Genomic DNA, 13,482 nt, shown 5'->3' with positions numbered 1-13,482 from the left:
AATAACATCTAAAAACCACTATCAGATTACAAGACAAAAGGTTGCTACGAGAATAACCTTCACGGGAAAGTTGTAGGAAACAATTGGGGCGCAAATGCACAGTCTTCATGTAAAGAGCCGAGGTCTTGTGTTTCTAAACAGGAGAAAATTAGAAAATATTTGTTACTTAATCTAATCTACAGTCACTATAGAATAACTACCTTCTTCTTCCTATTTTTAAGCAATTCTGCTTGTTCATGGGCGGATTAATAACTCTATGGAACGTCTTCCAATATTTCTTGTGTTTATTGGTGATTTATCTCTCTTGCTTTTTGACCACACGGGTCTTCCTCATTCTGCTTATGTGGTTATTTCATTATTTTATTTCTATTTCATGTCCATTCGTTTATACATTGTACTCTACATTTTCTTGTAATGTCTTCGTCTTCACTCCTCTTTCAATCTCTCAGTGTATTTCCTTGAGTTCTTCTCAGTTCCCTCATCTCTGCCGTTTCCAGTCTTTGTGTTATGTTGTGGCGCTGTTGGGTCTTGTTTATGATGCATTTGTCATTGACGTAAGCATTTTTTGATAAAACATGAGGTTTCTAAGTAATATTAATCTGCTGGTTATGTCATATACAATGATTGTCAGAATAATAATTCTTTATAATATGTTACTTTAATGAAACAAAACAATGCAATAAAAAGAGCAGTCATCTATCTGGAGATCTAGAGAACCAAGGGTTAGGCCAACACATTATAACTGCAAAACAAGTATTTGAACTCTCACTGAATGTCGTTATAAATAAGTGGCAGTTACGAGTCGTAATTTAAAATTAAGCAAAAAAAAAATAAATCACATCATAGTAACCACCTCCACTTACCGTCTATGGTATCGTTGTCACAATAGAAGACATACGCTGCGTTGGGATCCAACTTCCAAACTTCTGGATCGGAAATTTGACCTTCTGTCGCCGCAATATTGATTTTACCGTATTTTTTAGCTTCCTCTGCTGCTACTTTAGACCAAATTCCAGTCACTAAGTAATCTGCGCTGCCTGTTCTTCCGATGAGGTTCATAGGGATGGCTGAGAAGGCTCCTTGTCCCCCACCGGCCATGAACAAAATTTTATAATTCACAGGAATTGTCCTGCAATGGAAGAATATAGGTATGTAAGGATATGTAAGTATAGGTATGTAAATAATAAGAATTAATTAATAAGAATATCAAACACCGTAAAAAATACTGGGAGATTACGAAAATGGATTTAGAATAGGAATATCGATTACAAAAGCATTGTTTAAGCATGGTTCTTTATAAGAACATACTTTCAAGCAAATTCTTGAAAAGTTTTGGGAATATAACAATCAAGAAATGCCGAAAAAACGAAAAAATATTAACTCTACTGGAAGAAATAAATTATTTAATAAAATGAAATCAAGGTATACTGCCAAAGCTAATCAGATTAACAAACATTTCTATGAATGGATCTTGATATAAAACAAAAAAAGGTAGCACAAACACAATTGCAGATGACAAAGTTCTAAAGAAGAACTAAAAGAAGAATTAACAATCCTGACAAATGAAGCACAAAAAAGAGGTTTAGAAACTAACGAAGGAAAAACAAAACATCTAAATTTAATCTGCTCTAGAAGAGATGATAACAGGACGAATGAAATCAATATTGAAAAACAACATTTTTGAAAGAGTTCAACAATTGAAATACTTGGTAGTAATTCTTCTTCTTCTTCTTCTTCTAATGGCGCTACAACCCTTTATGAGTCTTGGCCTGCAATGTTCTTTCATTCTGCCTTGTCGGACACTGTCCTTCGTCTATCCATCTTTTAAGGGACCTTCCTCTTGTTCTCTTTCCTTGGGCTTCCATCTCTGGATTACTTTTATAGCTCGACTATATGGCATTATTTCTAGGCGACCAAGCCAGTTTAGTGTTTGTGACTTTACAAATCTAACACTCTCTGCGCTCTGCATTAGTTCATCCAGCTCGTGGTTCATTTTAATTCTCTACGAACCATCGCTGCATTGGGTGTGTCCAAATATCTTTCTTAGTATTTTACGCTCAATATTCTCAGTTAATTTTCATCAGTGGTTGAGAGGGTCCACGTTTCACATCCATATGTGACTACTGGTCTAATATGGATATTACTGTTTTGTAGATTCTAAGCTTAGACGCACGGTTCAGTAACTTACTTTTCATTAAGTCGTTGTATGCATAAAAGCACTCATTGCCGCTAAAAATGTGTGCTTGCATTTCTTGACTGATGTTTGTCATTTATTATTGAGAATAGGTACGGAAAAGTGGAGGCATATTCGTAGGTATGGTTGTCTACCTTCAGATTCTCAGTAGTAATTGCACAAGAGCTCTAAAATTCTATATTAATTTTAGAGATCGAGTGCAATTTTTTGCGATTATTTCATGAATAAAACTGTTCAAAACCAAAATTTTATTGTAATTTATTTATGTAAGTACAAATTAGTACAATTAAACACACATTTGTTATAAATATTTTACGGTTGAAAGTTATCAAATTTTATAATTTTTAAAACATTAATTGTCATTAATGTCACTGAATGTATTTTTTCATAGCAACGAAGGGCATCTGACGTAATATACTTGACGACGGGAAATTATCAAAAATTATCAATTTAGATTTCTGTAGCTTTCTATTGGTCTGAATCTCCTATGAATGAAATAATCATGTTAATTCGACTTTGTGCTCTCCATTTATTTTGTTTTGCTTCCATTTATATATTATACACCAAACGTAGCAGCTTCTCGATTCAGCTCTATAGCTTTTTCGCTTAATACGCTTTTGTTGCGGCTTATTATGGCAAAATCATCCGCATATGCGCATATTTGCATAGAGCTTGTATTAATACAGCCATTTTTATCCAATTTTCTAACAACAGCTTCTAAAGTTAGATTAAAAAGTGTCCATCACCTTGTCTAACTAGGTCTACCAGGTGAATCGAAAAGTACATAGTTTAGGGGTAAAATAAACTTTCTCCTGTATGGTTTAAAGGCTATAGCGGGATAAGATGGTCAAAATTGCACCAGGCTCGATTCAGTTTTGGGTTTAGCCATTCGAAAATATATAATTAAAAACTCACTCAGCCAAATTTTCAAGTCCCTAGGTGCACCGGGGGGTCCGCTATGGAAAAAAACGTGTTTTTTCGAAAACATTTTTTTCCAGACGCTGTATTGCTGCAAAAAATCTGAAAAAATTAATGGATGCGTATCTTAATAACACAAAGCCGCCTGATTTTTTTCAGATTTTTATCTTCAAAATTGAGCACAGGAAAAATTTTTGAAATTTTCAAAAAATTTTTAGGTTATGTTGTAAATTTTTCGCCAACTTTAAAATATTGTTATTTTATGTATTTTTTTCCATTCTTTCGAATGGCATAGGCATCATTATCATTTTCGACGTGGAAAATACCTAAAAATCGAAAAAACTGTTTTTTTTTTGGCATTTTCTGAAGTTTTTGACTCATAAACTCAACAAAATACAGCTAAATTAATCATCAATTACATTTTTATATGTATTGTTACATTTACAATCAAAATCAGCTATTAGAACTTATTTTTTTTTCCTACAGCATGCTCAAAAACCCCGTTTTTCGGCGTTTTTACTAAATAACCTCAGAAATCAGTAAAAAAAAATAATTCTTTTAACGTTTAAAAAATTAAAATTTTGTTGTTCTCGATAGAATGTAATACAATTAATACTTAAATAAATTATTTTTTTGTTTTGCACGATTGTTTGAATTTCATATATAATAATATGTTCCCATTAAGGGTACCCTGCCATAGGCTTATAAAAAAAATCAATAAATTAATTTTTTTTAACCTTTTTAACGTTTAAAAAATAAAATTTTTGTAGTATTCGATAGAAAATGTTGACCCTTTATATAAAAATGCTTGTTGCGGTTGTGATTTTCAAACCGCGCTAAGGTTAAAAAAAGCTCGGCACTTTGGTGCCGTAAGCAAGGAAGCGCTTCTAGCCACGTTTTTGGAAAAAACTCAGGATAAACCAGTCCTCAAGTACCCACCGTCGAAGCCACTAACTACTTACGTAATAAAAATATTTTTAATATAATAAAATAAGAACATCTACGGTTTCGTTTTGATTAAAAAATAACAGGATCCCAGGAGCTAGGGGCTTTGGAAAAAAACTTGTTTTTTGAAAAAAATTATTTTTAGACGCTGTATTACTGCAAAAAGTCTGAAAAATTTAATCAAGGCGTATCTTAACGATACAAGCAGCCTGATTTTTTTCAGATTTTTAGCTTCAAAATTGAGCACAGGAAAATTTTTTGAAATTTTCAAAAAAAATTTAGGTTATGTTGGAAATTTTTCGCCAACTTTAAAATATTGTTATTTTGTGAATTTTTTTCCATTCTTTCGAATGGCCTAGGCATCATTATCATTTTCGACGAGAAAAATACCTAAAAATCGAAAAAACTGTTTTTTTCTGAAGTTTTTGACTCATAACCTCAACAACATACAGCTAAATTAATCATAATTTACCTTTTTTATGTATATTATCTTTACCATCAAAATCAGCTAATGAAACTTTTTTTTTACTAAATAGCCTCAAAAATCAGTCAAAAAATAATTTTTTCAACGTTTAAAAAATTAAAATTTTGTTATCGATAGAATATAATACAATTAATACTTAAATAAGTGATTTATTTGCACGATTATTTGAATTTCATATATAATAATATCGTCCCATTAAGGGTATCCTGCCATAGGCTTATAAAAAAATCAATAAATTAATGTTTTTAACGTTTAAAAAATAAAATGTTTGTGGTGTTCGATACAAAAAAACGTCCTCAAGTACTGCCGTCGAAGTCACTAACTACTTACGTAATAAAAATCGTGTTATTAAACGTTAATGAGGAATTATTATATAAATAAATTACTAAATTATTTGAATTATTTAACTGCTTAAATAGTGTAACCTAAAGAGTGCAGTGTTTAAAGGGATTAATAAATTAATAATTAAAAAGTTACTACGTACTCATGAAATTACAAAATTCAAATTCAAATTAATATACAGTATGATTCAAAGGAAAGGAATAAATTCGTTATTTATTAAACCGTCGACTCTAAGGAAAAATCCCGAAAGAGGTCGATTTTTTAATTGTGATTTTTTGGCATATATATGATACTAGCTGACCCGGTGAACTTCGTTGCACCTTAGATAGTGTGTCATAATTAGATAATCTGTCATAATTTTGATTATAGATCAGTTGCTTGAACGTAATGGCTAAAAATCAATTACTCAAAATCAACTGCTCGAAAATGAATTTCTAGACATGAAAATTGATCGAAATGCAATTTCCTCGAATAAAAAAGAAAATTATATGTCCAAATATTTTATGCAAAATTTGTAAGTATGGTCGAATTAAATCCGATAGTTTTAAGGCATTCCAGAAGCCGCTACAGATAAAATGTTTTAACAACTTATTAATTATTTAGAATTAGTCGACACTTATTAAAAGTTAAAATAATTAAGACAATAACTGGACGATAACGATTTCATGAGTGGAAAAAAATTAAAAATTATTTTGCACATCATATTTGAGACAGTATTTGGTTGAAAAATCTCATTTTTGCTGACCAAAAATATATTAATTTGTCTGGACTAAATTACAGTTCTGTTTATCTTAAAAGGGATATGATACTATCAACATTCACACAGTGTTGCCAAACTGGATTTTGTTATTTTGAGTCTAAATTTTCCCAGCGATCTCCGAGGGTACAATACATAAGAAAGATACATAATATGACAAATTATATGATATTCCACGTATACAGTACGTAAATCGTTCAGCTGGACATAGGGAACATACAATATATAGATTTAGATACATAAATACATACATTGTATTATATTGAGATAACTGACCCAACTGAGTTTTCTCGATGACAATATGGTTGTTAGCATTAAGGGGCATTAACCTCAAAATTTACAAATCATTTCGACTGACACAAATAAACGTCAAAATATGAGAATGTAGTAGGTAGCAAAATATTTTTGGCCTAAGAGACTGGAAAAACTGTTTAGGTTTTAAAGTAAAATAAATTTTATTATTTTAATTCATACCTTAAACTTTAACTACACGCGCTGGCGTATTTTTGTACGCCACATATAAGAATTCTACTACAAATGAATTTAAAAATTTAATTTTTGTCTTTGTTTATTTATCTAACCTATCACTGGAATGTGCTTTACACTGGATTTAGTTTCGTTATAATCGGCATTCTAGGAAGATCGTAATTTACAATTTATTATTTGTTGTTTCCGGTGGTGGATAACATACGCCACAATTATAGTAATACAATTAGTAATATAAGTACATATTTCAAATGTTTTTTAGTCATTATGGCACAAATATATTTTTCTTTATAAACAATACTTTTTCTCAGGTAAAAAATATCGTTTCAAAAAAATATTATTAGCAATTTTATTTATCATGGAATCAGATTCCAGTTATATATCCCAATTTGCTTACTGAGAAGGAACTCCAAGTATCCGCTGACGCCGAGTAAGGTTTATAACAAACAAATAAGTGTAATTTTTCAAAAAAAAAAAACAAATCCGCTGTCTTTAAGTATATTTTCTTGTGGCGTATAAAGAACGCCACGCGTATAGTTATGTTATATTTTGATGTGCGGGTAGTTAAAGGTTAAAATTCTAAATATTAATTATTTATCACAATAACAAAAAATATTATCAATCATTTAATACATGCAATAGTGTACATGATATTTTTCGTTAGTTCAGCTACTAAACATAAATAAACTGGATGGTTTGCCCACGGGAAAGCAAGATTTTTTGAAAATTCGTAAAATTAAAAAATTCATATTTTATCCAATTTGAGTCCAAAAGCTAATCTGTTGCAGTTTTCTTTTATGAAATTTACCATTCGTTCTTCTTCTGTGCTCAGAATTTTGCTACGGCTTACGGTTCGCTATTTCGGAAACGGACTGCGCTAGAGAAGAAAAAATAGCAGCGTTTTGTTCGGAATTCAGCAGGGAATCTACCTGCCAAATTTCATGAAAATCGGTCAATTCGTTTCGGAGGAGTATGGCAACAAACTAACAAAGTGTAACTAACATAACTCGACTTTCTTTTATATATATAGATGTAAAATATTTAAATGGCTATTAAAAAATAACGGTTGAAGATAAAAAAGTGAAAATTTAGGATTGTATGTATCTTTTGCTTCTACATAATACAAAATTAAGAAAAAACGGTTTGTCAAAAAATTTAAAAAATATATCAGGGGGGGCAAGCCCCCTTATGACGTACGGGCATGAATTCAGAGTTATGCCTATTCCCAGTCCGGTAGAATACACGTGTAAAATTTCATAACAATCTGATGAGCCGTTCTCGAGTTATTATCAGTGTAACTAACATAACTCGACTTTCTTTTATATATATAGATGTAAAATATTTAAATGGCTATTAAAAAATAACGGTTGAAGATAAAAAAGTGAAAATTTAGGATTGTATGTATCTTTTGCTTCTACATAATACAAAATTAAGAAAAAACGGTTTGTCAAAAAATTTAAAAAATATATCAGGGGGGGCAAGCCCCCTTATGACGTACGGGCATGAATTCAGAGTTATGCCTATTCCCAGTCCGGTAGAATACACGTGTAAAATTTCATAACAATCTGATGAGCCGTTCTCGAGTTATTATCAGTGTAACTAACATAACTCGACTTTCTTTTATATATATAGATGTAAAATATTTAAATGGCTATTAAAAAATAACGGTTGAAGATAAAAAAGTGAAAATTTAGGATTGTATGTATCTTTCGCTTCTACATAATACAAAATTAAGAAAAAACGGTTTGTCAAAAAATTTAAAAAATATGTCAGGGGGGCAAGCCCCCTTATGACGTACGGGCATGAATTCAGAGTTATGCCTATTCCCAGTCCGGTAGAATACACGTGTAAAATTTCATAACAATCTGATGAGCCGTTCTCGAGTTATTATCAGTGTAACTAACATAACTCGACTTTCTTTTATATATATAGATGTAAAATATTTAAATGGCTATTAAAAAATAACGGTTGAAGATAAAAAAGTGAAAATTTAGGATTGTATGTATCTTTTGTTTCTACATAATACAAAATTAAGAAAAAACGGTTTGTCAAAAAATTTAAAAAATATATCAGGGGGGCAAGCCCCCTTATGACGTACGGGCATGAATTCAGAGTTATGCCTATTCCCAGTCCGGTAGAATACACGTGTAAAATTTCATAACAATCTGATGAGCCGTTCTCGAGTTATTATCAGTGTAACTAACATAACTCGACTTTCTTTTATATATATAGATGTAAAATATTTAAATGGCTATTAAAAAATAACGGTTGAAGATAAAAAAGTGAAAATTTAGGATTGTATGTATCTTTTGCTTCTACATAATACAAAATTAAGAAAAAACGGTTTGTCAAAAAATTTAAAAAATATATCAGGGGGGGCAAGCCCCCTTATGACGTACGGGCATGAATTCAGAGTTATGCCTATTCCCAGTCCGGTAGAATACACGTGTAAAATTTCATAACAATCTGATGAGCCGTTCTCGAGTTATTATCAGTGTAACTAACATAACTCGACTTTCTTTTATATATATAGATGTAAAATATTTAAATGGCTATTAAAAAATAACGGTTGAAGATAAAAAAGTGAAAATTTAGGATTGTATGTATCTTTTGCTTCTACATAATACAAAATTAAGAAAAAACGGTTTGTCAAAAAATTTAAAAAATATATCAGGGGGGGCAAGCCCCCTTATGACGTACGGGCATGAATTCAGAGTTATGCCTATTCCCAGTCCGGTAGAATACACGTGTAAAATTTCATAACAATCTGATGAGCCGTTCTCGAGTTATTATCAGTGTAACTAACATAACTCGACTTTCTTTTATATATATAGATGTAAAATATTTAAATGGCTATTAAAAAATAACGGTTGAAGATAAAAAAGTGAAAATTTAGGATTGTATGTATCTTTTGCTTCTACATAATACAAAATTAAGAAAAAACGGTTTGTCAAAAAATTTAAAAAATATATCAGGGGGGGCAAGCCCCCTTATGACGTACGGGCATGAATTCAGAGTTATGCCTATTCCCAGTCCGGTAGAATACACGTGTAAAATTTCATAACAATCTGATGAGCCGTTCTCGAGTTATTATCAGTGTAACTAACATAACTCGACTTTCTTTTATATATATAGATGTAAAATATTTAAATGGCTATTAAAAAATAACGGTTGAAGATAAAAAAGTGAAAATTTAGGATTGTATGTATCTTTTGCTTCTACATAATACAAAATTAAGAAAAAACGGTTTGTCAAAAAATTTAAAAAATATATCAGGGGGGGCAAGCCCCCTTATGACGTACGGGCATGAATTCAGAGTTATGCCTATTCCCAGTCCGGTAGAATACACGTGTAAAATTTTATAACAATCTGATGAGCCGTTCTCGAGTTATTATCAGTGTAACTAACATAACTCGACTTTCTTTTATATATATAGATGTAAAATATTTAAATGGCTATTAAAAAATAACGGTTGAAGATAAAAAAGTGAAAATTTAGGATTGTATGTATCTTTCGCTTCTACATAATACAAAATTAAGAAAAAACGGTTTGTCAAAAAATTTAAAAAATATGTCAGGGGGGCAAGCCCCCTTATGACGTACGGGCATGAATTCAGAGTTATGCCTATTCCCAGTCCGGTAGAATACACGTGTAAAATTTCATAACAATCTGATGAGCCGTTCTCGAGTTATTATCAGTGTAACTAACATAACTCGACTTTCTTTTATATATATAGATGTAAAATATTTAAATGGCTATTAAAAAATAACGGTTGAAGATAAAAAAGTGAAAATTTAGGATTGTATGTATCTTTTGTTTCTACATAATACAAAATTAAGAAAAAACGGTTTGTCAAAAAATTTAAAAAATATATCAGGGGGGCAAGCCCCCTTATGACGTACGGGCATGAATTCAGAGTTATGCCTATTCCCAGTCCGGTAGAATACACGTGTAAAATTTCATAACAATCTGATGAGCCGTTCTCGAGTTATTATCAGTGTAACTAACATAACTCGACTTTCTTTTATATATATATAGATGTAAAATATTTAAATGGCTATTAAAAAATAACGGTTGAAGATAAAAAAGTGAAAATTTAGGATTGTATGTATCTTTTGCTTCTACATAATACAAAATTAAGAAAAAACGGTTTGTCAAAAAATTTAAAAAATATATCAGGGGGGGCAAGCCCCCTTATGACGTACGGGCATGAATTCAGAGTTATGCCTATTCCCAGTCCGGTAGAATACACGTGTAAAATTTCATAACAATCTGATGAGCCGTTCTCGAGTTATTATCAGTGTAACTAACATAACTCGACTTTCTTTTATATATATAGATGTAAAATATTTAAATGGCTATTAAAAAATAACGGTTGAAGATAAAAAAGTGAAAATTTAGGATTGTATGTATCTTTTGCTTCTACATAATACAAAATTAAGAAAAAACGGTTTGTCAAAAAATTTAAAAAATATATCAGGGGGGGCAAGCCCCCTTATGACGTACGGGCATGAATTCAGAGTTATGCCTATTCCCAGTCCGGTAGAATACACGTGTAAAATTTCATAACAATCTGATGAGCCGTTCTCGAGTTATTATCAGTGTAACTAACATAACTCGACTTTCTTTTATACAGTCGAACCCGCTTATTGGAATAGCCTTTGTACCAGGCAAAAATATTCTTATAACCGGGATATTCTAATAACCGATCATTGGTGGCTAGTCGAAATAAGTGTACCGAATATACGTAATAATATTATTTACATACTATGCCAATGTGTAGTTTTACATACTATGCCAATATGTATATCATATATGTACACCTACATAATCAGTATATGTAAATGGTTTTAGGTCTTTTTACGTCAATAATACAGTAGTGTAACTACTACTTATCTATGTATGTATTAAAGACCAAATTACATTATATTATATATGTGAATGAATACAGTAGCAGTAGGTAATTAATATAAAATGTATGCAATATGTAGATATGTAAATATTTTCTTATTAAAATGCATATAACAAAATTAATTATTTTTTCTTGAGAAATTATCGGTAATTATAGCTTTTTGTTGTTAATCCGTGCGGTCATCCTTAATCCATTGGTTGAATGGAACTTTTATTGGCGGCAAGAAATGGATGAATTGAATTTAACAAAGCCATAAGCCTCTCTGGGTGAATTCTAAATAAACTGCTTCTAACAATTTTATAGCAGGCAACAGTGCTTTGTGTAGACAAATAAAAATTACTTTATGACCCATGCATTTGTCGGCTAAAAATCGAATTGGTACTCGTAACAAAGTAATAAATATTTATTACCCTAATAATATCTAATCCATAATCCTTGACGACTGACCATAATAACCAAACATAATTTAAATTTTTAGTAAAATTGTAAAAAAAAATAGTCGTTGACCTGCAAAATATGCTAATAAGCGGTATTATCTAATTAGAACCTATTCCAATAAAAGGATAAATTTATTAAGGAGTAAATGGAAACGTTTCGGGAACTCGAATTTATATTCCATAAACCGGGATATTCCTATAACAGGGATTCTAATAAGCGGGTTCGACTGTATATATAGATGTAAAATATTTAAATGGCTATTAAAAAATAACGGTTGAAGATAAAAAAGTGAAAATTTAGGATTGTATGTATCTTTTGCTTCTACATAATACAAAATTAAGAAAAAACGGTTTGTCAAAAAATTTAAAAAATATATCAGGGGGGGCAAGCCCCCTTATGACGTACGGGCATGAATTCAGAGTTATGCCTATTCCCAGTCCGGTAGAATACACGTGTAAAATTTCATAACAATCTGATGAGCCGTTCTCGAGTTATTATCAGTGTAACTAACATAACTCGACTTTCTTTTATATATATAGATGTAAAATATTTAAATGGCTATTAAAAAATAACGGTTGAAGATAAAAAAGTGAAAATTTAGGATTGTATGTATCTTTTGCTTCTACATAATACAAAATTAAGAAAAAACGGTTTGTCAAAAAATTTAAAAAATATATCAGGGGGGGCAAGCCCCCTTATGACGTACGGGCATGAATTCAGAGTTATGCCTATTCCCAGTCCGGTAGAATACACGTGTAAAATTTCATAACAATCTGATGAGCCGTTCTCGAGTTATTATCAGTGTAACTAACATAACTCGACTTTCTTTTATATATATAGATGTAAAATATTTAAATGGCTATTAAAAAATAACGGTTGAAGATAAAAAAGTGAAAATTTAGGATTGTATGTATCTTTTGCTTCTACATAATACAAAATTAAGAAAAAACGGTTTGTCAAAAAATTTAAAAAATATATCAGGGGGGGCAAGCCCCCTTATGACGTACGGGCATGAATTCAGAGTTATGCCTATTCCCAGTCCGGTAGAATACAAGTGTAAAATTTCATAACAATCTGATGAGCCGTTCTCGAGTTATTATCAGTGTAACTAACATAACTCGACTTTCTTTTATATATATAGATGTAAAATATTTAAATGGCTATTAAAAAATAACGGTTGAAGATAAAAAAGTGAAAATTTAGGATTGTATGTATCTTTCGCTTCTACATAATACAAAATTAAGAAAAAACGGTTTGTCAAAAAATTTAAAAAATATGTCAGGGGGGCAAGCCCCCTTATGACGTACGGGCATGAATTCAGAGTTATGCCTATTCCCAGTCCGGTAGAATACACGTGTAAAATTTCATAACAATCTGATGAGCCGTTCTCGAGTTATTATCAGTGTAACTAACATAACTCGACTTTCTTTTATATATATAGATGTAAAATATTTAAATGGCTATTAAAAAATAACGGTTGAAGATAAAAAAGTGAAAATTTAGGATTGTATGTATCTTTTGTTTCTACATAATACAAAATTAAGAAAAAACGGTTTGTCAAAAAATTTAAAAAATATATCAGGGGGGCAAGCCCCCTTATGACGTACGGGCATGAATTCAGAGTTATGCCTATTCCCAGTCCGGTAGAATACACGTGTAAAATTTCATAACAATCTGATGAGCCGTTCTCGAGTTATTATCAGTGTAACTAACATAACTCGACTTTCTTTTATATATATATAGATGTAAAATATTTAAATGGCTATTAAAAAATAACGGTTGAAGATAAAAAAGTGAAAATTTAGGATTGTATGTATCTTTTGCTTCTACATAATACAAAATTAAGAAAAAACGGTTTGTCAAAAAATTTAAAAAATATATCAGGGGGGGCAAGCCCCCTTATGACGTACGGGCATGAATTCAGAGTTATGCCTATTCCCAGTCCGGTAGAATACACGTGTAAAATTTCATAACAATCTGATGAGCCGTTCTCGAGTTATTATCAG

The 13,482-nt window shown here is 30.9% G+C and overlaps 2 protein-coding genes across 3 annotated transcripts in view; one reads left to right on the top strand and one right to left on the bottom strand.

Annotated features, from left to right (window-relative positions):
* The window catches only part of LOC114331118 (probable phosphoserine aminotransferase), a 99,855-nt gene that overhangs the window by 8,791 nt on the left and 77,582 nt on the right, over positions 1 to 13,482 (bottom strand). Inside the window, exon 3 of the mRNA XM_050649716.1 lies at positions 864 to 1,129. Within this exon, the coding sequence (XP_050505673.1) occupies positions 864 to 1,129 (266 nt within the window). The remainder of the gene's footprint in view (positions 1 to 863; positions 1,130 to 13,482) is intronic.
* LOC114331115 (uncharacterized) overlaps positions 1,014 to 13,482 on the top strand; it is a 276,343-nt gene continuing 263,874 nt past the window's right edge. For both annotated transcript variants that reach the window (XM_050649715.1, XM_050649713.1), the window contains exon 1: positions 1,014 to 1,148. The gene's annotated coding sequence lies outside the window, so the exon portion shown is untranslated. The remainder of the gene's footprint in view (positions 1,149 to 13,482) is intronic.

This window comes from Diabrotica virgifera, chromosome 4 (assembly GCF_917563875.1).
Source record: "Diabrotica virgifera virgifera chromosome 4, PGI_DIABVI_V3a".
Lineage (NCBI taxonomy): Eukaryota > Metazoa > Arthropoda > Insecta > Coleoptera > Chrysomelidae > Diabrotica > Diabrotica virgifera.
This window is presented reverse-complemented; position numbering and strand designations above follow the sequence as displayed.